Source organism: Anopheles gambiae, chromosome 3, assembly GCF_943734735.2.
Source record: "Anopheles gambiae chromosome 3, idAnoGambNW_F1_1, whole genome shotgun sequence".
NCBI classification, from domain to species: Eukaryota; Metazoa; Arthropoda; class Insecta; order Diptera; family Culicidae; genus Anopheles; species Anopheles gambiae.
The window spans coordinates 36,429,904-36,456,026 of NC_064602.1; the positions used below are offsets into that span (position 1 = coordinate 36,429,904).

The 26,123-nt window shown below is 48.8% G+C and overlaps 3 protein-coding genes across 5 annotated transcripts; 2 read left to right on the plus strand and 1 right to left on the minus strand.

Annotated features, from left to right (window-relative positions):
• Window positions 1-97: 97 nt before the first annotated feature.
• Window positions 98-3,543, plus strand: LOC1278924 (DNA-(apurinic or apyrimidinic site) endonuclease). 2 transcript variants are annotated; one of them, XM_061653166.1, is made up of 5 exons: window positions 118-1,044; window positions 1,110-1,247; window positions 1,381-1,461; window positions 1,728-1,808; window positions 1,880-3,543. In XM_061653166.1, exons 1-5 carry the CDS (start codon window positions 450-452, stop codon window positions 2,833-2,835), a joined length of 1,851 nt encoding a protein of 616 aa, XP_061509150.1. In that variant the 5' UTR covers window positions 118-449; the 3' UTR covers window positions 2,836-3,543. The 2 variants fall into 2 exon arrangements, with proteins under 2 accessions (XP_061509151.1, XP_061509150.1); XM_061653167.1 differs by lacking the exon at window positions 1,381-1,461 and having other exon boundaries at window positions 98-1,044.
• A 387-nt stretch (window positions 3,544-3,930) lies between these two features.
• On the plus strand, window positions 3,931-5,478 carry LOC1278925 (alpha-ketoglutarate-dependent dioxygenase alkB homolog 4). Its single transcript, XM_318611.5, has 3 exons — window positions 3,931-4,192; window positions 4,278-4,912; window positions 4,982-5,478. The coding sequence occupies exons 1-3, from the start codon at window positions 4,091-4,093 to the stop codon at window positions 5,190-5,192; spliced, it is 948 nt and encodes a 315-aa protein (XP_318611.4). The 5' UTR covers window positions 3,931-4,090; the 3' UTR covers window positions 5,193-5,478.
• A 339-nt stretch (window positions 5,479-5,817) lies between these two features.
• LOC1278965 (inositol-trisphosphate 3-kinase A) lies at window positions 5,818-24,209 on the minus strand. Of its 2 annotated transcripts, none has more exons than XM_061653169.1 (4): window positions 22,075-24,209; window positions 17,656-17,751; window positions 8,947-9,047; window positions 5,818-7,595 (listed from the first exon to the last, which is right to left on the minus strand). In XM_061653169.1, exons 1-4 carry the CDS (start codon window positions 22,204-22,206, stop codon window positions 6,761-6,763), a joined length of 1,164 nt encoding a protein of 387 aa, XP_061509153.1. In that variant the 5' UTR covers window positions 22,207-24,209; the 3' UTR covers window positions 5,818-6,760. The 2 variants fall into 2 exon arrangements, with proteins under 2 accessions (XP_061509153.1, XP_318612.5); XM_318612.5 differs by lacking the exon at window positions 22,075-24,209 and adding an exon at window positions 17,893-18,255.
• Between the last annotated feature and the right edge of the window lie 1,914 nt (window positions 24,210-26,123).

Below are 26,123 nucleotides of genomic sequence, written 5' to 3' on the forward strand. Positions count from 1 at the left end.
ATAAATACAAATTTGCATCTTTTGCGAGAAATATAACCGACCCGTTCAATTTGAATTTCGATCCGGCTGTAAACGCATCGGATCGAACTGTCATACGCTTCGAAACGTCAAACACCGCGCGCCATTTTCGCTACCCGGCATCTGCACGGCAAATCCTCGGTCGGCGGCAGTCGCGCTTGCTGAATTTTGTTGTTTGAAGTGTTTTTTTCTCCGTTTTTGGAAGGTGTGGTGCTGTGGCAAGGGCTTCGAAACTCCATCCGTCGGCGGGGCAAACGAAGATTATATCGCTCGCTTGCTGGCGTTGGATGTGCAAAAGTCTCATAAACCACGAAACCCAAGGTTTTCGATTCGATATCCGGTTTTTGATCAAGGCCGCACGATAGTGTGGTGTGGGGAAGAACAACAGAAAAAACCAACAAAGTTCTAGTCCAGTTGCCCGATTTGGAGTCATGGAAGAAAAGCCGAAAAAGCGTGGACGTCAACCGAGAGGTGCTGCCAAAGAGGCCGCCGTTGAAGCGGAAAAGCAGCAGGAGCAGCTTACGGAACCCGAACAAATGCCAGCGGAACCGTTGAAGGCTCGTGGTGGTAGCAAACGGAAAGCGATCGTTCCAGAACCGGCACCGGTGGTGGAAAAGCCAGCACGGAAACTGGCAGCAAAGCGTACAAAGGCGGCCGACGTGGTAGAAGAAAGCAACGGAGTGGAGGCAAATGGTGCGAAAACCAATGGGGAGGTGATGGAAAAGGTCGCACCGGCTAAGAAGGGTCGATCGACGAAAAAGGAAGCAGTGCCCGAGCAAGAAGCATCCAGCAATGGCACGGTGGAAGATGGCAAAGCAAAGGGGAAGAAAGCTCCTGCCAAGAGAGAAACGAAGGCGACCAAAGCTTCGAAGACAGTGGAGGAGCCTGCTGCGGTGAAGGAAATGGTCGAAGAGGAGGAGGCTCCAGCGCCTGCTAAGCGTGGACGAACCAAAGCTAGCACCAAAAAGGAGGAGGAGTCGGAAAAGGCTGCTCCAGCGAAGCCAAAGGGACATGGAAAAGCGAAAGGTAGGGAGCGTATTGGGATGGATCTTGGAGCAATCTGAACATAATGTGGATATTTATGATTTTAGACAAGACGGATGGCGGTGATGATGTCTCTGAAACGAAGCCTGTAGAGCCGGAAGCGTCTTCTGCTGTCAAATCCACAGCTAAGACCGCTAAACCGACCACAAAGGGTAGAAAGAAAGCAGCGGAGGACACTGCTACAGGTATGTTCATTGTATAATCTTCCGTATTTAAAGGAATGCTTTTAAAACTACACATCAAATTGCTTTTGTCACCTGCACGATGTTTCTATCGCATTGCTAAGTACACGATGGATGCTTTTGTATTTTGATATAGTTTCCACCGCACCCGAAACTTCCCCTTCCAAGGCTGTAGAACGGCCAAAGCGGACTCGAAGGGCGATTATCCCGCGCGTGGGTAATTGATTGCATGGCTTACACTTATGTTTGTTATGATAACTGTCGTCCACCCTGATGGCGTGTCCGTTCATGTATTGTCGTATTTTTATCTGTTGTGTATTTTAATTGTAATCATCAAATTTATTATTCGTTTGTTTGGTTCATTGCTTGATTTATGGTATTATTGCACATAGAAGGTAGTGCGCGTTTACTAGATGTTTGTTTTAAGTGTTAAAGGCGCTTGGAAATTGCCCGTGAAATGAATTATGAATTTTGTTCAAGCAGCTGACAACGGAGAGGCTCTGGAAGATGCCCCCAAAAAGGCAACGAAGAAAAAGGCACCTTCTGAAGAAGCTACGAATGGAGGTAAACGCGTGCAGTAACGAGAATACACACTCAATCAAGAAACAATGACCCGAATATCAATCTTATCACAGACATTCCCACCGTAACGCAACGAAAAAGGGCGAAGCCTCAACCACCTGCAGATGAAATGGAAGAAGACGAGGAGGAAGCGGTACCGTCAAAGGGAAAGAAAGCGAAAACGGCATCGACAGCTCCGAAAACGAACATATCTGCCACCAATTATGGGAAGTTAAATTTCGCCCTCGAGGAGGACAAACAGTGGAACTTCAAAATCTCCAGCTGGAACGTGGCCGGACTGCGCAGCTGGGTTGGCAAGGGCGGGCTCGAGTTTATCGAGCACGAAAAGCCCGACATCCTGTGCGTGCAGGAAACGAAGTGCACGGAGGACCAGATGCCCGACGAGGCACGCCACATCAAGGGCTACCATCCGTACTGGCTGTGCAAGCCGGGCGGACACGCGGGCGTTGCGATCTACTCGAAAAAGATGCCCTTCCACGTGGCGTATGGGCTGGGCGACGAGGAGCAGGACCAGGACGGGCGGCTGCTGACGGCCGAGTACGAAAAGTTCTACCTGGTGTGCGTGTACGTGCCGAATGCGGGCAGAAAGCTGGTCACCCTGCCGAAGCGCTTGCGGTGGAACGAAAAGTTCCACCAGTATTTGCGCGATCTGGACGCCAAGAAGCCGGTCATACTGTGCGGCGATATGAACGTGGCGCACGAGGAGATCGATCTGGCCAACCCGAAAACGAACAAGAAGAACGCCGGCTTTACGCCGGAGGAGCGCGAAGGGATGACGGAGCTGCTGTCGTACGGGTTTGTCGATACGTTCCGGAAGCTGTATCCCGACCGGACCGGTGCGTACACGTTCTGGACGTACATGGGGGGCGCTAGGGCAAAGAATGTGGGCTGGCGGCTCGATTACTTCATCACGTCCGAGCGGTTGGCCGGCAAGGTGACGGATAATGTGATCCGCTCGCAGGTGTTCGGTAGCGATCACTGTCCCGTGACGTTGTTTTTAAATATTTAAAGCGGCAGAAGCGGTGTGTAGGTTTGTTTGTGTTCGAATAGTATGCCTTTTTTCGTATTAGGTTTGTCTGCTGTCGAGATTGGTGACGCGTAAATAATGAATGTCGTCCCCCGGTTAGACGACGGTGTCGGTCTACGTGGGTGGTTACCGTGATGTGCATGTTTTTTGTTTTTGTTTCGTAAAGGTATCATTTTAAATTCACATTTTATTTAAACTAAGCTACAATTAACAAGCGAAACAATTCGTTTTTTTTACAATACAATAGTTTCTACTACCGTTGACGTGAAGGTGTGTATAGCCATGCTTGTTTGCAAAGACAGTCTGTTTCAAAAGTGCTTCTACATACAATCACCTTTTCCCCATATTTGCCTTTGTTTTTTTCTCGCGAGCATGGTTCAAAGCTAGGATGTCAATCCCTTTTCTAAGCCGTATCTTTGCAATCCTTAACGGAGTTGCAGTTTAGAATAACCATTGTATCTGAATGCACGATTTCGATCACCAACAGCGATGGCAATCTAATTCTGATCTGATGATCGTATCTAATGATATTACAAATCATACCGATAAAAGTATTTTATATCTCCTTAATTTCCTCCTGTCTCTTCTATCTTTTTGGAAACGAATCACTATCACATTTACAATTATTTACTGATTCCACTAACTCTATTGTTAATATTATTCAATACATAATTATGTTATATCCACTAATGGTAGTGTATTATCCTAATTTTTATAGCATCCGAATCGTTTATGTGCATTGTTTACGAGGCAAAGTCACGTGTAGCAATGTAAATTAATAAAAAAAAAAATTCAACCGAGTGATCAGCACAAAGATCAATATGATCCGCCGATCGAATGTACTTTTATCTAAGTTTTAATGCACGTTTTAGTATCAATGAACCACCACACTGGAGTCCTTCTCATGTCCTGTATGACCATTTCATGCAGGTAAAGGTGCGTGTTTGTTGATATAAATTAAAAACTAATTAAAAATATTGGTATTAAAATGTTAACCGATTTTTTAAAAATCTGTTTTTTAAAACTGTTCGAAACTAACGACCAGTTTGTGCGCTACCCTGTGCCGGAACTGTCATATGCCTTCAAACGTAAACAAACAAGTGCGCCGCCACGATGTTAGTCAAAGGTGCTGCCCGCCAGCTGAAGCAAATAACAAAGTTTGGCACGCAGAAGTGAAATAAATCGCCTAAATTTGTTAAAATAAGTGGAGTGAAGTGTTTTTGCAACTAAAATTGAGATGGATCATCCTCGGCCATGTGGTTGCAAGGGCCGGCGAACGTGCCTAAGCTGCGAGGCCGAATTCGGTATCGCGCCAATCGATTTCTACAGCACATTTCAGGTAATTGTGAAATTCATGTGCTTCTCTGGAGAAACGGTTGGTTTTGAATGTATAACGACCAATTGTCTGGTGCTTTATTTTGCAGAATAACGATTCCTACGTGTACTGTCCACGCTGTAGCAAAATCTACCCGGGATGGGATTGGGAAAAGGTGCTTGCGGAACATTCTGATACACCCCAGCACGGTGGCGTCCAGGGCGAAGACTATCCGGGCGTGTACATCGATCTCGACTTCCTAACCACCACCGAGGAGGCAGAGCTGCTGCAAGGGCTAGACGAGCTACCGTGGGACGTCTCGCAGAGCGGTCGGCGGAAGCAGAACTTTGGTCCGAAAACAAACTTCAAAAAGACGCGCCTCCGGCCGGCCCAGTTTGCCGGGTTTCCGCAGCTGAGCGAATTTGTGCAGCGACGGTTCGAGCAGGTCCCACTGCTGGCCACTTTTCAAACCATCGAGCAATGTTCGCTAGAGTATTGTCCCGAGCGTGGAGCTTCGATCGATCCGCACATTGACGATTGCTGGATTTGGGGCGAGCGGATCGTGACGGTAAATTTGCTGAGCGATTCCGTGCTGACGATGTCACCGTACCGAGGGGAGGAGGGAAAGACAAAGTATAATCTACACTTTCTGGAGCAATACAGGGAGCATCTGCTCGGGGAGCTGATGGATGAGGATGCACTGGCCGGTTACGAGAATCGGATCGTACGGATACCGATGCCAAGGTAGGCTGACGAATTTTATTACCGTTTAGTGAGAATTTCCTTGTTAAAAGATCTTATTTTTATTTTTAGGCGCTCACTGTTGGTCCTGTACGGACCTCCGCGCTACCAGTGGGAACATTCCGTTCTGCGGGAGGACATTAAAGAGCGCCGTGTCTGCCTAGCGTATCGCGAATTTACACCCATGTACTTGCAAGGTGGCAGTGAATTCGGTCAAAGTGAAGAGATTTTCGAGCGAGCGAAGCAATTTTGGGACCACCGTACAGTTAAGGTTGAAAGCTAGCCTGTCTTAAAGCAGAATTTCGGAAGCTGGGATGATTTTTGAGTAATATTTTTGAATTAGACCATCCAACTGCAAAAGAAAGCAGATGTAAAACTCATCTTTTAAATCTAAATTACTCAGCAAATTTGTAAATTATACCGATCGAAAGAAAGTATTGCACCGGTCAAACAAATAATGGTTCCAATTTGTTTAAACTGTGTCACGCTATTCGGAATGTGCCCATCTATGTTTCGGAAACATTAAATCGCATGGCTAAAATATGTGCTCAATTCAGTGATATACACAACGAATGTGTTTGAATTTTTAAAATCATCGCTCGCGTATCGTTCATTATGATAGTAAATTGTTATTTTATTCATAACCAAGTCATCGACCTTCGCCTCGTCCACTGACACGCATCGCGGCTATCGGATACGAAAAAAACCATTTCGCATTATTTAGCATACGTTAGGCAAAGGGGTTGTGAGTTTTTCGAAAATTTAAATTTGCATACTTTCGGTGAATAAACCCAAGGACAACTAAAATTCTAAAAATATTGGTGATATTACCGGTTTTTTTTTTTGAAATAATTTAATAACGCTTATTTCTTTCTTGCTTTCATCTTTTCATGAAAAAACCCGTTCCGTCGTAAAATTGATTTCAATATTTTATTAATTTAAACGTTTTAACACATTAAATAATAAACAAGGTAATATGCAATGGTCTGCCAGCTTATAGTGGATATATTAACATGCGCGTTCTTTTGCTATTTCTCTATGCAAACCTGGTAGCTTAAATAGTTGCCGTTAGTAATGAGTAGAGTATGCAGAACGGAACTCTGTTGGCTGGTTTGATTGGTTAGGAGGAAGAGATTTGCTTTTCATTAAGGAGCAGTAGTAGTAGTAATAGTAGTAGCAGTAGTAGTACATATTAGTTAGAGTAGCTATGGTGTATTGACAGTTTCCTACAAGCTGCACGCAACCGGTTACGATCTACGTTTACGCGGGGTTGTTGTTTCACGCTTCCCCTTGCTTCTTCTAGCTCTTCGTTTTGTTTCGACATACATCATCATCACATTTAAACTCTATAAACTTGCTTATTTTTCCAATATGGAACAATGTTACATTCTTCAAAGAACATGATACCTTTGCGCAAACCAAAAACCGCAAAACGGTGCCACTAAACGCATGTACGGGATGAGCGTGTTCCATGCTTGCCCGGAACGGATCGGCTGGGGACATCTTATTTTCCCAATCGCGATCGTTTGGTTCGGTTGGTTCCGCTCACATTGTATCGCTGTTCTTTGCGGCGAGGGTTCAGTCTTTTAATGATCATCCCGTAGATCCCCCTTTCCTCCTTCCTTACATATCCTCATCTATCCCTGTCCGTTTCCCCCACACATTACGACTCTCGGGGACAATGGGGGTGCAATCTACAGAAAAAAACTCCCCTACTTCCCTGCTTTAACACAACATATATTGATGACTAGCTTCACGCCTTGACACGCGGCAAGAAGGGACCAGCCCTAACAGAAAGACGCCCTTTTAAGATTCAACTAAAAAAAATTCTATGCGCCTTCCCCCGGCGGCTTAAACGTCCGTCGCACGCGACTGATGCCGGACCGAAGAGTGCTGCGCCTGCTGCTGTACCGCCTCCATCGTGCGGATCAGCTCGTCGAACCCGTGCAGCAGGCCCTCCTCACAGTTGCCCATCTGCCAGCGGCGCCGGTGCGTCACCTTGGTGCCGGGCGGCAGCGGCAGCGCCTTGGCAAAGTCGATCAGCCACACGCCCACCTGGTGGTCGTCGTACACGATGAACACGCTGCTGCCGAGCACCTGGTGGCGCTGGAAGAACTCCGACTTTTCGATCAGCGTGCGCATCTGCCGCAGCCGCTTCAGGATGTCCTTCGCGATGCTGCGCCGCCCATTGACAAAGTGCCCGATGGTGGTGCGTATCTGGTGGTTGGTTTTGATCGTCTTCAGGTCTGTGACGGGCGAGCAGCCGCGCATCCGGAGCGCCTCGATGCGGAACCCTTTCTCCTGCGTGGAGGACATGTTCTCGCGGAACTGCATGTAGCGCAGCTTGGTGATCGCTTGCCGGGCGTGCTCGTCAGCGCTCGGTGCGGACGGGTCGACGGCGATCATCTTTTGGTAGAGATCTTCCCGCAGCGCGGTGTTGCTCACCTCGCTCTCGGTGAACGTTCGGAAGCCCATCTTGATGTCCATCACGTTCGGTTCGGTGAAGCCGTGCAGCATGTTGTGCAGATCGATGAAATGCTCGCCCGCGACCTGATGCACGCCCAGGAACTTTGGCACTACCTTGATGGCGTGCGGGTCCTCCATCAGCTGGCGGTAGGCGAGCAGTTCGGTGTCGTTCGGGCCGGAGATGCGCTTCCGTACGATCCCATTGGCTAGAGGGGCGATGCTGCAATAAGGGAAAGAGAGACATTGAAGAGATTAGAGTGGAGTTCTGGATGTTGTAACAGGGAAATTAGATTTCTAGGTTCCTATCAGTCTACTGAAGTCTATTCGAAGTCTTCCTACACGCAATGATTCACCCTTTATACGCTACAAGTTACTCATCGGCAGTGTTTGTGTGTTGTGCGATATTCGAGGAGTGTTCCTGGAATTCGAGATGTTCTCATCAATATCTTGAACTATCAACGCAATAATGCCTTGTCTAACCATCTACCCTAATTGATCATCCAATGACCCGATTGGCTTCAAGTTATCATGCACGACAAAATCTCCCTCTTATGCCGAGACTGAATCGTGACTTCTTCCATCAGCCAATTCGGGTACGAAATTCGAAACTCAAAGAAAACATTCATCTGCTCCAACGCCCCGCCGTTCCGCTACTGTGAATGCGCAACGAAAAGAAGAGGCAGGAAGACGCTAAAATGCGCAAACAGATGCTACGAGACACCAACGCACGCCGGAGAGCTTTAACGTCTTGGTTGCGAAATTCCAGCTCGCCACTGGACTGGTCTATACCCACCATCATCACGCACCAGAGCTTGACGTCATCGGGTGCGCTCGCGCTCCGGTCCGGTGAGGAATGTTACGTTACACAAAGTTAGCATTTTTGTGACACTTTTGTTATTTGCATTCCACCACCATACCATCTCTACCATCCACGGTTTGAAAGCCGTACCGCACCCAGTGTATTATCGGTACCTCGGAGCGTGAGAGGCCACTGATGACGTACACTACGGCGTTCGAAGGGTGTACGCATGTTACCAGAGCCTTCCTTTCGAACCAAAAGGCCGCTCCACTTTCGTGCGATCTGTGTCCGCTCGAAACACTCGACACACGCGACACACGCGGCTATTTCCTTGCCTGCTCTGACCTTGTCTTCCGAGCCCGGCAGTGATGTTTGAGCGGCTCAGACGGCGCCCGGCGCCGAACCTCAACAATAGCACGATCACGGCACGTCATAACTGGCTGGGGCAAGTCCAAGCCTCCGTATAACAACACCGATCATCGGCGAACAAGTTATGTCTTCGAGTGTCTGCCCCAGCCAGCATCAACCCCGGGAACACCCAATGGCCCCGGAACGCGCGCGTCCCAGATTTATCAGCTGTTTGCATTTGCGCAATCTCGCTCTTTCTCAAAACAACGCGTCCAGTTGAGTGCGCGGTTCTAGATGGGCTCGCGATGGCCGTGGATTAAATATAGCATTTCACAATCAATCAATCAAACTTCGAATCGGATTCCGATTCCGAGCAGATAGGACAAGAAATCGAAAAAAGTGCGATGGTGTGATCGTCGCTTACCTTTTTGGATGGCCGGACAGCTGCAGCCAGCCGGGAGGAACGGTTGGAGCGTTACATTCTAGCAGGACGGGACTGGCGGGTGCACTCAGCTCGAGGGCGTTCTGAAATGGGAAGAGAAAAGGACAAGAAAAGATGATCTTTAGTGGCCTGAAGGGAAGTACATGGCAAGTGAGGTATTGCTGTTCACCATCGAGTATCTGAGATTCGTTCCGCTAAACAAAAAGATCTGCAAGATCCAACTCAAGATGTGGACCAACAATCAGTGTATCTGAAGGAAGCGCTTCAGGTGCCGCAGTGACTCGCGCCACCCTAAGATACGGCGATGTACCTTAGATTAGATATGAGCGACATCCTAATCGTGGTAGATTGAGGCTGAAGCACACCACCGCCTCCTTCACTATCTTTGTGGACAACCTATCCCTCTATCGGGCATCCAGATATTCGCCGTAAACAAATAGGACGCTTTTTTGGAGCCGAGTGTGCCTTGGCGTATAGGCGTGAGCATGGATATGTTCCTGAAATTGTAGTACATCACGCGGACGGTATTGGTGGCCTTGCTGATATCCGGTGAAGCGGTGTACACTTCAAACTCTGTGGCACGTGTACGGCTCTGGTTCACTGAGCTGGAACCATCGCGGGTTGTAGCTGGTTGTACCAGCCACTCCACACGGCAGAAGCATAATGTATTCCTCGCTTCAAGGACACACAGTCGAATGCCCTGTGCTAATTCCTAGACCCCGGTGACTCAACTGCTGCATACAAACTGTGGAATCTGTGTATATACAATACATCACATTCACATCAAAAGAACCTCTCTCCACGCCCGCCCCCTAAACCCATATGGATCGCATCAGGTGTAATGGCTGGAACCGATTATTTTCCTCTTGACGCGGGTTTGGTCATACTTTTCCGGGTATATATTCGTGCCTCTCTTTCCTTCTCATTGGGCGGGAAGCTAATCGCAGGTGGATTCAATTAACCAACTCTTAACGATCGCGGCACAGAGTTTATGTGTGTGTGTGTGAGTGCTTGTGTGGCCGCAATATAAACAAACGAACCCGCGCTGCCCCCTTAAATCGGAAGATGGAAGTGTACACCACGCGCTCAATATAACACACAACAGCGTACGGTGCACACCCGGAGGTTCATAATTTTTGTGCTCCGCCTGCGACGGCTAATTGCTCCCATTGGCAAAACCTAACGGACAGGAGGTGACTGCGCGTGCACGCGCAACGACGCAAAAGGTGAAGGTATTTTGATGAGGAAAAGTGTGCGTGCGCAGCTTGTTCTTGCAGAATCTTTCGCTTCAGCTTCCAACGGCAACTTTTCCAAATCGTCGAATAATTTAATTGGCCAGCTCTCCAGATGATGATAATGGTGGCGCGTGTGGTATTATGGGTGGAATTAACAAGCAGCACCAGCAGCCGGAGGAAACTGTGGCACATTCCGTTTCCAGCGTGCGTTGGGTTGTCTGCTGTTGGCAAGGTGGAGCAAAAGGCTCGGAATCCGCTACACCATTGACGTCATTGCGGCTGGCTTGCTGGCTTGCTGCGCCGGTTGCTCGGTATGCCTCTCCCCACAACACGCCGGGAGCGCAAGAACCTTCTCGGTGGCGTTCAACTCCATTGATAGGAGTTCAGTGACATGTTATACTTCCCCGGGCGGCAATCATGGCCCGCGAAGATCTTGGCCCGAAGATCTTCCAAGTAAACGTTGATGCACCAGTCAGCGCTCATCCCTACGTGTCGATGACGAGCCCCTTCCTCCGGAGTCACGCTTTTTCTGCTGTGCATTTCAACGGTGCAACCCAATTGGCCCCATGCAATCTAACCATGTACTTAGCGCTATACACGACCGTGCCATGTAGAAGTCGTCGCGACCTAACCTATCGTGAGGCTTTCGCAAGAGGCAGCTACAGGGGGCATACCGCAGAGGCGCAGGGTCTCTTTCCCGTCTGCGCTCTTATACCCGTTGTTTGCGTGCGTGGTGTAAACGTTTCTTGGCAGCGGTTCCGGAGCGCCCGATTGCTTGTCTCGCTCTACCAAAATCACTCCACTTCGTCGCAGAGCCGCCGCAGCACTGCGATTGACGTCAAACCGAACCGTTGCGGACAGCAGCGGCTGACTGTATCGGTGGCATATAAAATGTCGTATTCGATGGTGGTGTGTTTTTTTCTCTCCGGCTGCTGTTGTTGCCCACCCTGTTGGCTTGGTGTTTGGTAAAGCAGCTCACATATTCTTGTCTGTCTGTGGCCATTTTGTTCCTTTCCAATCCTTCCAGCAAAACAAGGAGTGGGAGATAGGGAGGTCTGTGCGTCTGTTACCTTCGTCTGGGAAGGATCATACCACGAGCAAAAGGGCCTCTAGACGTCTCGTAAACAGGTTGGAGTGGGAAGAGAAGGAGGAGAGGTGAATAAATCGAGCACCAAATGCCTGCGGTCCGGAGCTACCCTCGATGGTGAGGTAAGCGTGAGTGAGCCACTTCACCCCGTACCGGCGTTTGCTCCCGACGATCCTGAGAACATCCGGCAAGTGCCTTTTTTGTGCTTGCCAAAATTCTAACCCTATCACTCCGAAGAGCCAACAGGAATGGTTATTAGCTACTGGAGACAACACACAGGCAAAACAAAAAAAGAGTGAAAACAGCAGCGTGTAAAGCGCTCTAATGGAAGTGATTTATCAATCTCGGAAGCGCTCGAGTAACGATGTCTTGTTCAGGTGATGATGAGCGATACAACGAGCGGTTGTTATTCATGTGTGGCTTCGCTTTGCCCCCACCCGGCCGCCGCCCGGTGGGAATATAAATCACCTACACTAATTGTTCAGCCGTACCATCATCGAGGGGAGCACAAGATGACGAGTCTGGATGCAATGGTTGCTTCACGAAAAAAAAAACGGATCTGTGAGCTTTCTGTGGGAGTCTCTGTTGGATCATCATCAACAACTGCTCACTTGTTTTTGGACTTGTGCTTGTGCAATGAATGAAGTAATAATAAAAAAGTATGGGAAAATGTTGCGGCGGGTTTGTCTTAATCTCAAAGCTGGCATCATCAAGGTAATGAGGGAGCTTGCTTTTAAGATTCTCAAGACAAAGATTTCTGGACCAGGCAGCAGATAAATGCGCCTTACGGGGGGGCTAGAAGCTGATGCGATTTATACCAGACATACATAGAAAACTGATATTGTAAAGGAGAAATTAGTCTTTTCTATGCTACGAGAGGAGGTGCCGCCTGTTGGGAATCGATCAACGACTGGCCCTATAACAGTCGGTTGCTGTACCATTAGACCATCTGGCTGGCTGACTGTTGGATGTTTATTTCTGTATTTTATTTTATGGAACCTTCCTTAGACATCGCACTTTGATGTTTTTGAGACTTTTGCTAGACATTGTATTACATTGTTACATTTTATTACAAACAACTAATTTCTACACATTTAAATAGCGTACTTCAAACACTTAACAACAGCGACCAACTAACAGTTTATGTGTTTGTGTGTGTGTCCCGGATGCCGAACGTGTGGTTGGCTACATATTTTAATAGATAATTTCCCAGCCTTTGCACTGCTTTGCGGTGCTTTGGTGGCGGCAGTGGCGGCGACGGTGGCAGCAACAAACCTACACGATGTGCCCTTAGCAACGGGGCACAACATTCTAGTGCTCGATTTGGGCAAAGATTGATTTGCGTGTACGACCGAAGTGACGCAGTGACGTCGACGACCGGAAAGCAATCGACACATCCACATACACACACAACCGAAAGAAGATCGGCATTAGCAACGCAGTGGCTAGCATGTGTTTGTTTGTGCCCCCCGCACTGGTTCGAGTTTTGACCAAAACCGTTCCGCGGGTTGATAAGAGACCGAACGCGCGGCTCACGTTTCGCCACGTTTGCGGTGCTCGGGGCGGGCTAAACACGGGCAATGAAAAGTCCAAAACTTAAAGCAATGAAACCACACCGGGGGGCCTGTCCGGTTTATCGTTTTTAGCTGCAGCGAACTCAAAACAACCCCAGGCCGGATTGATAACGATTATTGACGTCACCCACTCTGTTGGTTGTTGGGAAATTGAATCAAATCTTTTCTGAACTTTTAATAGCGCTGATGTTGCTGAATTGTATCCAAACGTTTGTGTTATGAAGTTGAACCTCAAGCCTGCTCAGGGCGCCCGCCAATCGGTAATCGAAGCAGTGGATTTACTCTCACTATCAGGACCGAATCCAACTCAGGATCGCGCAAGGTTATGCACGAGGCGACTGGGTCAGGGCAGGGCCGCTGCTGATGGCCCACTGCCGCCGCCGACGCCGACGCCGACGCCATCAGCTCAGTCGATGTTGTGATTGTTTCCGATTTAGACATTGCACATTAACGGTTAATTAAAATGAAAACACACACCCGAGAGGTGATAACTCACCCCGGAGCACTCCAAGCAGACGTTTGCGGGCGAAAGCATCAGCGCCCTCTGTGTGTGTGTGTGTGTATCTCGATCAGACACCGCCTTTCCCAAGACGCTTTCCAGACGCATTTCTGCCACACTGGTAAATTACACGCATTTATGCATGTTCGCACCGTACGCGCGCTTCACGTCAATCGCGGATGACGTCCGCCCTCGAATGGGGGTACGCGGGCGCTAGATAGATAGTGCCCTACGTGCGCGCTATTTTTAATTAATGCCCTATTGTTAGATCGCCACGCAGGCAACTACTGCACCCTCCCCCTACCACCACAATGCGATAACAATGGGGTCTCGCCGGCAGACTGTGTAACCGTCGGCCCAGCCGTCGATCGCTGCCAGCGAGTTGTGTTCTCCAGTGATCATCGTTTGTTTTGATTCCATCCTCCTATTCCTCCAGCAGCCGCCGGCGGCGAAGAGGTCGACCCCAAAAGGCGAACAAACGGGTCAGTGCGCGGCCAGGCCAAACCTCCTCAACACCGGTTGATCGACCTTAGAGTGCGGCAGTGAAGGGTATGGCAAGTAAGGAGTCGCCCGTTTTGGAGCGTTAAATGCTCACAGGCAAGGGTTCGTCGCCACCGCGGGCGCTACCGTGATCTTATCAAGCGTGACGATGATTTTGTGGAGCTGTTTTTGGTTGTGGAAGGGTTTTTGCGATGTATCTGTGGTCTGTTTTTTTTCTGTGCCCCAGGATCTATTCGTTATTCGGTGTTTGGGGAGAAAAAGGCACAAAAAGCAAAGAAGTCTTCTGAATAGGTCGTGGGTTTTTTTTTATGTTGTTGGGGCTTTAAATTGAAGAAACTGTTTTCGGTGTGGATAAAAGCCCATCGGGCAAGATCACGGCCGTGAGAACGGAAGTGTGGGACCACCACCACCGCGTTAACTGAGCGGCCATTACTAAGTTTAATCTTTAAAGAAGCCTCTTGGGTCGTTTTTTTTTCAAACCTGTGAAGTCACCCCAAATCTAGGAAACTGTTGGAACGATCGATGAATAGCACTCCAAATCAACCCCACGGTCTCGTAAGGCACAACTATCAAAACGATCGTTAATTTGAAATTCAACACAATCGATCAAAGCACGACGGAATTGCAAACAAACAATGGAGATGCTCGAGACATGATCACTCTTTTTCTGGGTGGTCCAAGCGTGTCCATAACAAAACGCATCCCCATTCCGATCACCACACAGGATTAGACGCATCCACACACTACTGCAACGGCAGACACTACTGCTGCCCACGTCAGTATTATTTCTATTAATTAAATCATAACCCGTGTGTTGTGTGTGTCCGGCTGCCGGCTGTCGTGTTAAGGGCAGGTCGCGCCACGTCTCACAACTGCGGACGCGTGAGCAGCGTGCGCGCGCGCGCTCGCGTACGTTCCTCGTCATCCGCTCACAAGTGTCACATGCAGTACTGTGGCGCGAACTACCGTCTCCTATGCCCCTTCCCGTGGTGGAAACAATGCACCGTATGCTAATTGAGGGTAATTCAGATAAATTACAACCCCGAGGGATTAATGTGCACGGGACCGAGTGGCGAAAAGCAAAGGGTTTTCGCGTCTCCGGTGTCAATTGTTTTTTGTGCCCGGCCGCCAGCGGCAAGCGCGACCCGAGCGGGGCCACCATTAATCGGCGTGCTTACACGCCCGATATATAGTAGTGTGCACTTTTTCATACCACCGGAGTCCTTTGGGCAGTGGGGAAGGGTGTAAAGTGAAAGAGCAATTACGTGACCCGCCGGCAGATATGACGTGTGGTGATGATGGTGGTTGGCGGCGGCCCTGATGGTCACGTTCCGGTACAGCCACAGTCAGCCCCAAGGGTAATGGTTTTTATTTATCATTTCGCGCGCGCGTGTGTGTGTGTGCGTCTGTGGGGAGGTAAAAATTATAATCATCATTTTCTAAATGATATCTTTAAATCTTGGTCGGTTTAGAGATGCCTGCGAAGGGATGGCGCACAGAAGTCTGCTGCGGCTGCGTTTTCATTTTTAGCAGGATGATCATCAAGCACATGACGCACGAGCTTTGAACACAGGTTTTAAATGCCTTCAACACTCACATTGCAACACCTGGAGCATTCAAAACAAGTACGCGCAGAATGTCAAAGATCGTCGCATTTGCTCCTTTGTCACCCCCAGGGGTTGCCCGCTCGAGATTGGCGCGATTTGCGTATCGATCTGCGGCCGTGCCGTGGAAACGTGACAGGCCGATCTGCTGTGCGTCATGCCTACCGCTCGGTGCATTAGTAAAAGGTAAAAGTTGTTACTTTTCCACAGCCACACCACAGCGAAAGTGGGACAGCGAGCGAGCGAGCCCAACCGTCGTCACCGGGAATGCGGACGTTCGTCGCCTGATGACGCACTTACGTCCCTCGCTGCCGCTGTGGCTGTGGCAGAGGTAGGAGTAAACGAGCGAGCAAGAGTGTAGAGGTTTAGTGTGTTGTCACCCCGTGCCGTGTCGGTTTTTGTTTCACTTTCTTCTTTCCCAAAACCGGAGCCCATTGAAATGGAAACCGGCGAAAAGAAACTTCCCATCGTGACGTGGTGTATTGGATCCGGATTGCTGTGATGCATCCGGATATGCGTGGCAAAAAGGCCTTTCCCGGTGGCATTAAAGCATCGGGAGATAAATATACATGTATGGGCACTTCCCACCCCTCCCATCCGGTTTGCAATCGGCCAATTTCTCCTACACACACGCACGCGTAGCACTGAGTCGACAAACGCGCGTTAGATTACCGATGGCGACGAACCCCGGGCCATGGTGCATGAACCCTTCTCCTTGACGTCAGTGCGGGATTCGCATACTGGATGAGCGTGTGAGAGAGGAAAGTGGGCAACAATGAAACCCTCCCATCCCACCGGTAACTGATGCTAACGAACTTAGCGATACGAGTGAATCCATATGGCGAAGAAGAGGGCACAAAACACGGTGGTAAAATCATGAATAGGCGGCAACGCAGTAAAAGCATCATATCCCCGCCCTGTCGAAGGTTTGAGCAGAAACGTATGCTGTAGCATTGAAAGAAGCGAGGCTTATAGAGGGAGAGCGCTGAATAATTAAAGTCCAATGTCTTCGGCATGGCATTCTGGGTGACCCCAACAAAACCCCTTGTGTGTTGACATTCCGCGTGTACACAACACATTACGGATGCAGCAGAGGCAGCAGCAGCAGCACCGTCATCACCACGCAGGCCTTGCGTAAACGACCTGCGTGTACGGCCACAATGTGCGTGTTGCCTTCCGAACGTGTGCGGACGCATCCGCACAGAAGCAGCAGCAGCGGCAACAACCCCGAGATCAACGTGCTCTTTTCGCTGGCAATGGTAGCGCGTGAAGTCATCTGCGCACTTATTATGCAGCGCGGCGGCAAAGACGCTTACGCTCCAAAGATCTGCGATCGGGCGGGCGGTATCTTTCCGCTTTCGGCACTGACGCTGACCATAAACGGAAGGTTGTGTGCAATGGGGGGAGTGCCGGTTTTACAGCGCTCTCTTCTCTCTAATGTCCCGAGAGCGGACATACAATTTCTTAAAACGGCAAACCAAACGGTGGTGGGCGCACCAGAGCGGAGCATCTGCGTCCCAATTTTGGAAGCCGGCTCTAGAAAACAATGGTCAACGCTTCATTTATCGATCGATCTTCGATCTCGAGCCTCGAGAAGATTCTGAACGGAGGACTGGACAGCGTTCATCACTCATCGTCAGGGTCCGCACCCAGGGCCAGGCCACGCGTTAGGGCAATAGAAGACGGCGCACGCAGCAGCAGTACAGAGTGACACTGAAACCCCCCCGCCGGGAGGCCATGGGACCGAACGCTTCCGCGACCGTTGGCTGGTTGGCGCGATTGACAGTACGCGGATTTGTGTTGTGCGTTTGTTTTGCCGCGCGGCCCGCAACACGTTGCCGCTGGAAGGGCTGTTACGCGAGATGCGAGCGAGACACAATAAATTGCGAAATGTCAGCAGTCGCGTTCGTCGCGCACATGAATGTTAATGGTTTTGCGCGTGGCCATCGCTTCACTGCGCACTGCAACCACCACCAGTCGTCAGTCGGTCGGTCGGTCAGTCGAGTTGCATGTCGGGGGATACCGAACATGATACCTCGGTCTAGGAGCCCTTTTGTCTCGGAGGAGAAGCACGCACACAGGCGCGCGTGTTCAGGGACATCCTCTCTGGTCCTCTGACAGGTGAACAGCATCATCAACAACAACAACAGTGTGAGAAGGGGAAAGAAATAAAGATGTAAAAGACACTTACGATTGCGAGAAAGCTGAGCAGCGATTTGTTGGCATTGGCCGTCGGCACACCCTGGTCGACCAGATACTCCGTCGCGGTACGTTCTGCTTCAATGTTCTGAAAATGGAAGTTTGGTACAACGAAGTGTCGGTTAGTTAACCAGCATCCAAAGGCGGGAGATAACAATCACAACGGCGGGATACACATGGGGACAACTGTTTCAACACACAGTTTCTCTGGTTTCACCATCACGCGTACCATAATAGTGCTGCTGTACAGACAGAAACATGCACACACGCACACACATACACCAACGGCAGATGATAACACCACTGCACATGAAGAAGTGAGATTCTATCAACCAAAAAAGGGCTTTGGACCGATACGCAAGTTGTTATTTTTGAGGTGGAATATTGAGAAATCACACTCTGCCTTTTCAACACGATCAAATCGAACAAACAGCACAGGGTTAGTGACCCAGCAATCGCAATCGCGACGAGGAAAGGTGCCCTAGCGCCGTGTGGCGTCCGTATCTCGGCTGCGCTCTAATTATGACAGCTTCTTGTTTTGGTGGTTCGAAAAGCTTCGTCAAATCACGTCTAATACACCACTACACAAAGGCGAGCACAAAACGATCTTTTTCGTATGGATTGGCTTTTCTCCCAAGTTGGTTGGTATTTGTGATTTTACGCATGATCGCGCAACGCGTTAATTATTAGAACCGTGTGTTAGTTAGCAACATACTGCTATCTGCAAAACGATCGTGAAGATCGTGTTTACAGTGCCGGATCGTTCTCGAATTGCACCCGCGCGATCGGGAGAAAGAAAGCGAAAAAGTCTGGATATGTCTAGTTGGAAAAATGTCATAACCACTTTAACCACAACCGCCGATCACTGACTGATCTACTCCCACGTACACCCTCCCGCGGTTGTGACCTCGCTAGCGGTGCAATTAATCGGGTTCTCGGGGGTGGTAGTCGATGGAAACGGTCGATTTAGTGGCGACAGCGCACCGCAAACATGATGTAAAGCTGCGGTTTAAAACGCGATTAAGTAATAAACCCCCTCAACCAAATGCTCCGTGATCGATGGAGGATGATCGATCGATACCCTAGAGCCGTGACACAGGGACGAAGGAACAAAAAAGTGTGCTGTTCGTGTGTTGGCTACGTTGCAAGATCATTAGGAACTACAGAACTGCGAATGCCCTGAGTCATCATCGTCATGCTGAAGCTGGTCGCTTCAACAACATCGGCCTTTGCGCCGCCGGGTCTACCACCCGGCTTTTGCTCCGGAACCCGATCATCCCCCTCCCCCCACCCTCGATCTCCGTCTACCGAGCTCTCAAGGACATGCCATATTCAAATGGTTTGGCGGTGAGATGATGAGGTTGTGATCTGTTAAAATATTGATACTGGCATGGTTCTACGGCGCCCTGTGTGGTGTGCCGTATGGCAATTAACACAACCGTGCCCGAGGGGAAGATGTGGGGAGCTGCTTGGTCCAAATGCGTCAGGTTGATAATTAGGCCCTGAAGGTGATGATCATTCTAGCTGGGTTTTCTCTCAACCCATGCTTGCTCGGTGTGGTACAGACGAATTCTGCTTCCCGTCTCGGCTCCTACTTACACGTTCGCTACCGGATGCGTGGATGGCGCCTACCATTAGAAGTACAACTTGTTCTAATTGCAAACGCTGGGATCACTAATGGACTGTAGAGTAAAGGCTTTTAGTGTCCCTCGAAAATGAGAATTCCGTGCTCCTAAGATCACGTGTGGATGTGATTCCAGTTTGCAAACCTTGGGAAAGACTCGCGCGCAGCGGGAACCAATTAGCACACGAAACAAGATCAACTTCCTTGTGTACACAATTCGAAATCTCTTCGATTTGTGACATGCTAGTTTACAAAACATGTTCCGATGGCGATTTGCTACTACTCCACAAAGTGTGTTGCAGCTCGTTGATTGTTTGGATTTGGCAGCAGGAACACGCGTCTGGAACAATAAACATGCAATCTGAGCGTAACACAGCCCTGGTTATTGTTAGTACAGCAAGCACGCGAGATGGTTCCGCTCTGCAACGAATGGCACTCAGGCTGTCATTCATCGGGTATCAAAAACCCACCCCAAAAACCGCCCACTGCTCTCCATCAAACGAGGCTAATTTCCATCTGTTCCGGGCCCTTCCCGTGCCCTTGCAAGAAGCATCCGGAAGAAAATTAAATCCCTCCAATAACCCCTCCCTATTGTCCTCCAAAGTAATGGGCTGGCGTGTGTGCACATGTTGTTTTGCAATCACAGCTGCTCCGCCGATGCGCCCTGCACGTGTGGATGACGTCAATTGGATCGTGTGTGTCTGTTTCTGTTCATGATCTTACCGCCACGGGCCACTGGTTGTGTGGAGCTATGAATAGTGTGTTTCTTAATCGCACCCAGAACAGCTGCTCCTTGCACAAGACACTGGGTTTCACTACAATGTCCAGATCAATGACATACACTTGTCATAACGTCCACCACTATACCGATCATCGGTTCGTGTCGTAAAACCGGTTGGAACCGGTTAGTTTTGAGGGCCCCTTCTTTGAGGTTAGCTGTCGCTGCCACTACCACCGGCTCTGTGCATGCGTTCAGTGCGGGAATCCGGTCCGCATCCTAATCAGATCCGTCAATAGGCGCCTGTGTGTACCGATGGTTTTCGCGGCCAGCGAACAAGCTTTGTCCCAACGTGCGACAAGAAAAGCCCGGGCGCCAACGGAGGAGGCGGGAAATTGAAGAGGATCTTAATAACGGACAATCTCCTACACGTTGTAATGACATCGGGCCCCAAGACGTAGCCATACAGTCGTCATCTCACAACGTCATCGGGGGCGCTAATTTTACACCGCGACTCGTTAGCGATTCCGCAATTGTGTGGCCACTACTGTTTGCAGGTACTATTTTAGCGTGAAGCTGTGAATGAATGTGCGGCCCAGACAGGTTCACTCGGGATAAATTGCGTTTCAAGTTTCAAGAGACCTAAAGCCTCGGCAACTTTGAAGGGGGGGAAAGAAGAAGAATCTCCCTAACCCTTATTACCCAGCTCAGCCAGCCGTGACGAAATGCGTGGCTGGAATGTGGAGCAACATATCGGGGTTGACTTGCCGCGTGAATGTTCCAATATCCACCAGCCTGTTGAGGCCCCCATTCAGACTACGCAGAGAAACTCCACCTGCGCAGTACTGGAAGGCGAGAGAAGAACATTTGCATATTCTTCATAAAAATCCCTGAACACGACTTGCTGGTTTTGCTGACGTAAACCCGACCCATTCGAAACATGGTGTAGCTCAAAAATGACCGTGAAAAGTGTCATTGACAACATGGGGGTCCCATCCCTCTACAGAGCCGCCCTCACCCCAACCCCACAACAGCTCGCGTTCGCTTGATGGGTCAACATTTGATCCCAAGAAGCGAAGACGAGCCCATCATTCGGTGATCGTATCGCATTACCACCAGATACATAATAATGCGAAATCGGTTGATCGCTTAATAGGTCGACTTCTACGTCATCACTCGGCTCAGCATCTCACGAACGGTGGACAGCTGAAGCAAGAAAACCTGCCACGGCAGGTTTCTGCAGCCAACGTTGGGAAAATCCCAACTTTCGGCTTAAAATACAACTGGAAAAGAGTTTCGCTGACTATTCGGAGCTCACTTTGTTGCTCAATGATGAGCCCGATCTGCTGTTCGATCGTAAATGGTGTGCCATACCCAAAACACTAGCCGTTTCAAGTATACCGCGAAATACATAAAACAAAACCAACCGAGCTGAGGCCGAAATGCCAAAATGTTCTAAACATTTGGAGGGGGGTGCAAAGACCCAAAACTACTAGGAAGTGAAGTGTTTTATTTGCCTTTGCTATTGTGCTGGAATAAATTTGACACGCCTGAGCAGCAATGGTGGTGGTGTTTTGAGAGAGAGAGCCCCGGTGCGGTGGTCGATGGGGAGTTTTATGAGTTTGGGGATAGATACCACCTCCTTTATGACTTCCTTATCACACCCCGGGCCGCTTTCGAGTGTCCTCGGGAGGGTGGGGGTCGAAAGATATACAAAACGCAACGAGGCGCATCAGTGTGCACAGGCACAAAGCAGAGATATGAATTGCCTTCACACTTTTTATTGGGTGTACTTTGAACTAGAACCACCCCTCCTCCTCTTTAGACGGTTCCAAGGTGCAAGAAATGTATTTTCTCCACCTGAGTTCATTTGAGGCTTTTCATAGTTGTTGAAGTGAAAAAGATCATCTCATGAGATGGATTATTCCCAGATGAGAATCCGTCCACGTCCCGCCTTGTATTATCCCGCCCGGTCTATCAATTACGCCATAGAGACACCCAGGGATGTGATTGCTTAATCTTATTCAGGTTGTAAGGCGCACAGGCGGCGCTCCCATTCAGACACTTACCGAATTTTTCGTGCCATTGTCCAGTATCAGCATCTTCAGCAGGGTGCGCTTGAGACCATTGTTGTCGATACAGGAGAGACGAAACTTGTCACTAGTCCATCCTGCCATGGTGAGAAATATGGAAGAAGTCATACCGTGCCTGTCAACAACGCTTTGCTGAGCTTCACGACGGCGTTTCTTCCGTTTCTTTTACGTTGTACTCGTACTGCCTGCCCGGTGTGTCTCGTCGAGCGTTGCTTTTATTTTGTTAAACGATTGCCGGCAGAATGTGCTCCGCCAGGAATGTAGGCAGCAGCCAAGCCCCCCCAGAAAAGGAGTTGTTTTTGTTTGCAGCCGATTGTGGAATGTGCAAATGGGGGCGGTAGTTGACCGTGCTCTCGTTAGCTTAGAGTAGTAGACGAAACGCTCCACTCGTAGTGTGTAGGGGTCGGGGAGGGGGAATAGTATTAGCCCCGGGTGAGAACAGAACGGTGAAACTGGTTTCCTTTGACCGTGTTACACAGCTAACAGGGTTTGCATGTACCTGTCTCCAGCTGCAACTGTTTACGACGCTCGCGCGCGCGCTAAAGGGAGATGCCTCCGTTTAGGTTTAGATGTGCGAGAGAGTGCAAGATGCAAACAAACAAGGGACCGCCCTAACCCTTTTACTCTATCTTTTGCGCAACGTTGCCGGGGCACCGCGAATCGAACTTCAAAGCAGCGGCGCAAGCTTCTCCGCAGAAAAAAGATTTATGTTTTTGTTTTTCACCCGGTTTAGTCCACTGCTGTGTGTTGGGTCGAGGGCACCCTAATGTGAGTGTAAATATTTTTCCACCAAAACAGAAACCACCACCACCCAGCACACTAACGATCACCGACACACACACGCGCCCTCCAAAGGGCGGTCTAAACACAGCCCAGGGAGATCTTCTCCTCCCGGTAGCAACGATGGGCACCTTTACTTCCACCGCTGGTCGCGCTGTTGGGCGGGCTGCATTTGCATTTGCTTAATTAATATTGATTGTGTAATCAGCACTATTTGGTGTAGCACAACACGAAAAGGGCCGCGGCAAAACACAACTATTATCCTTTCATTTGCGCGCCACACTATTGGTACACGCCGTACGCAAATACACAACACTCCCTCTGTTGGATTGCCGCCCGGGTGCAACCTACGGTGGCTGTACAAGCACGCTGGCCAAAGGTGGCAATAAGGGCATCACCACATTCGCGTCGCGTCGTTCACTTCACCACCCGCCCGGGGTTTTGTCACCCGCGTCTTGCCCGGGTTGCGGACACACGGACACTTTCACTCTCTTTTTACTTCACCGTTAGTCCCTCCACGCCTTCCCAACAACAAAAACAGCACACAGGCGACACTTCGGAGGGGAAAACTGGTGAAAATGAAACTGCTTTCCCGTCACTTGTTGGTTGGATTTGGATGACTAATTTCATCCGTCTTTTTTTTTTAAATGCACTGTTTTTTGCGCTCTCTCTCTTTGACGCACACACGATGTAGGCTTCTTTTTTTGGCTTTAAAACGGTCGCTATATTACCGCTTTCGTTGGTCTTTATTTTACACGCCGTTTCGCACTGAAGAGCACCAGCGGCCTCGGCACGGCAGCAGCAAGGCAGCTTACCGATGATGGCTTTTTAGTTTACGCTATCTGCAGTTTCCGGCCCCACTTCGCCACGGTTCATAACTTCGCGAACTTCACACACGCGGCATACACAATTTACGGCCAACGCGTTTTAAGCGCACCGGAGTGCGTACGCACCGTTTTAAAACTACGCAAGAAAGTCGACAAAAGGGCGAAACGAAAAGTGAAAGAAAATGTGGCTGTGTGCGTGCCGTAGCTGCTTTTCGGCGCTTGACCCAGGAAATGTGCTGATAAACTGGAGCTCTGGGGTGTGTGTGCGTTTTTTTCAAATTCTCCTCCTATCACTGTTTCCTTCACTTGAACGTTTTTATTTACGTTACGTGGTGATTATTTCGGTTTGTGCCGCACTGCAAGGTAGCGAGAGATCAGGGCGTCAGCAACTGAGAACACAAACCGTCAAGCAACACTACTGCTGCTGCTGCGTGTCTGCTGTAAAGGGAGTTGAGCGCGCGCGCGTCCGCTCGGATCGGCGGAACGATTACAAGTGAAGCTTTTGAGCCGCGAATCGAAAGGCGCTAGCGTGCGTTGGTTTCTCTTTTTTCATTTTTAGTTTTGTTGCGCGCGCGTACGATCGTCCGCTGATCGTTACAGCGGCACATTGGCAGACGGTTGGCGCGGCTGGTGGTCATAAACAGCGCGCAAGCGAAATATTGAATGTATGTTTATGTATAATTTACGAATTTTCGCTTTATTATGTTAAGCTACTTTTTGTTTTCGATTTAGAAATTGAAATTAGATTTAGAGACAATACATAATACAAGGGAGCGTAAGTTGTTATAAAATGTACAAAAATAAGGCAACATTACATTGCTCTTCTTATTACTTTTTAAATTATTTTCACTATTTTCCCCCAAAATTATCTACTTGAAGAATGGTGTCTTTTCACATGACTTACATTTTATTTAAATTTCACTTATTTTTTTTTATTTTTTTTGTAAAATCAAATTTTACTATATTATTTTACGTTTCTGTTAACTATTCTAATTGCTTTGACCTTCTTCTTTAAAAACAAAAACAAAACACATTTTTTTAATGTTTTTCAACTTTTACCCGTAAAAATATGTCCTCTTGCAATCCATAGTGCACTTTTGGTAGTGTAGTAGTGCAATGCAAGACGCGCGTGAAAGCTCTAAGCCATGAGCTTTTGCGCAAAGATTGTTGCAGCGAATGCGTTGGGAAAAGATGATGCTTCTGAATTTCCAGGCGTGAAAACCGCATGAATGTTTCAACAAATTATTTTTAGTATGTTGACACTAATTGGTAATTAAAACAAAATATTGTTGTGTTTAGCTTAAGTGCATTATTATTTATTTAGTACTTTAGTGCAGTTTGAATGTTATTTAATGGTGCCTTAATTGCGCCATTATAAGTTTGTAATGTGACTCGTACATCGAATAATTCTTTCACACAGAAACAATATTGTTTTAAAATCACAGTTTTCGCTACTAAACTTTAGGCGATAATTGAGGGAACTTCTGGTAGTGCTTGCCATTTCAAATGGGAAATTACGTCATACAGTCACGCAGCAAACTCACCACCTTCGCAAAGTCATGAAGTAGTTTATCTGTATCCCATGTTGTCTGATCAATTCCCGGAATGTTCAAAAAACCGTAGCAAGTTGATGACTAAAACGTGTTTCGTAAAAGTGGGAAACAGATAGATCACCTGCAAGCCACGCAACCGGACAGATTCGCATGTCCCAAAGCGCAGTTAGCTAATGTCGTATCATCGCGCTGGCACTGACCGATTACAGCCAAGGCAAGTGATCTGGTTCTAGCTGGTTCCATTGGTTCTGTTCGTTATCAAATCAATGCTCCCCCCATGGATAAACGATGCTTTCTGATCAAATGTATGTTTTCTTCATTTACTGGAAACTGGTTTTATTCGCTTCTTTGCGCTGGCGCGTGTCATGTACCATCAACAGACCGGAAGCACCACTGCTAGCGATACGGAACTGCGCCGTACCGTAAACTCGTCCATCAATAGACGGGAAAGGACAAATGGCAACGGGTGTTCGCCGGTGGCCGGCACAAGAAGTGCGTCTGTGACGTGTTTTCGCACACTCGCCACAAGAATCGCTCACGGCCGCCCGGCGCTTTGACGTCATTGGCGGGGTGTGCAGAAACTGGGGCAAATTGTTTCATTTCTTCATTCACGGTTGACCAAGCTGCCGCTTGATTGGACGAGAGACCCGGCTCATACGCGTCCACTGTGCGTTGATTTATTTGCATTTTTTGTGTGTGTGTTTGCAAATCGAAGGGGAAATGATGTGATAGAGCAGACGGGAGGCATCACTTCGTTGAGTTTTGATAAACGAGCTATCTACACCAGACTGCAGACAGAAGCCAGAAGAAGTTTGACGCTGTCTAGAAGAGTTTCCTTCTTCATATGGTACCGTCACTGTGACTT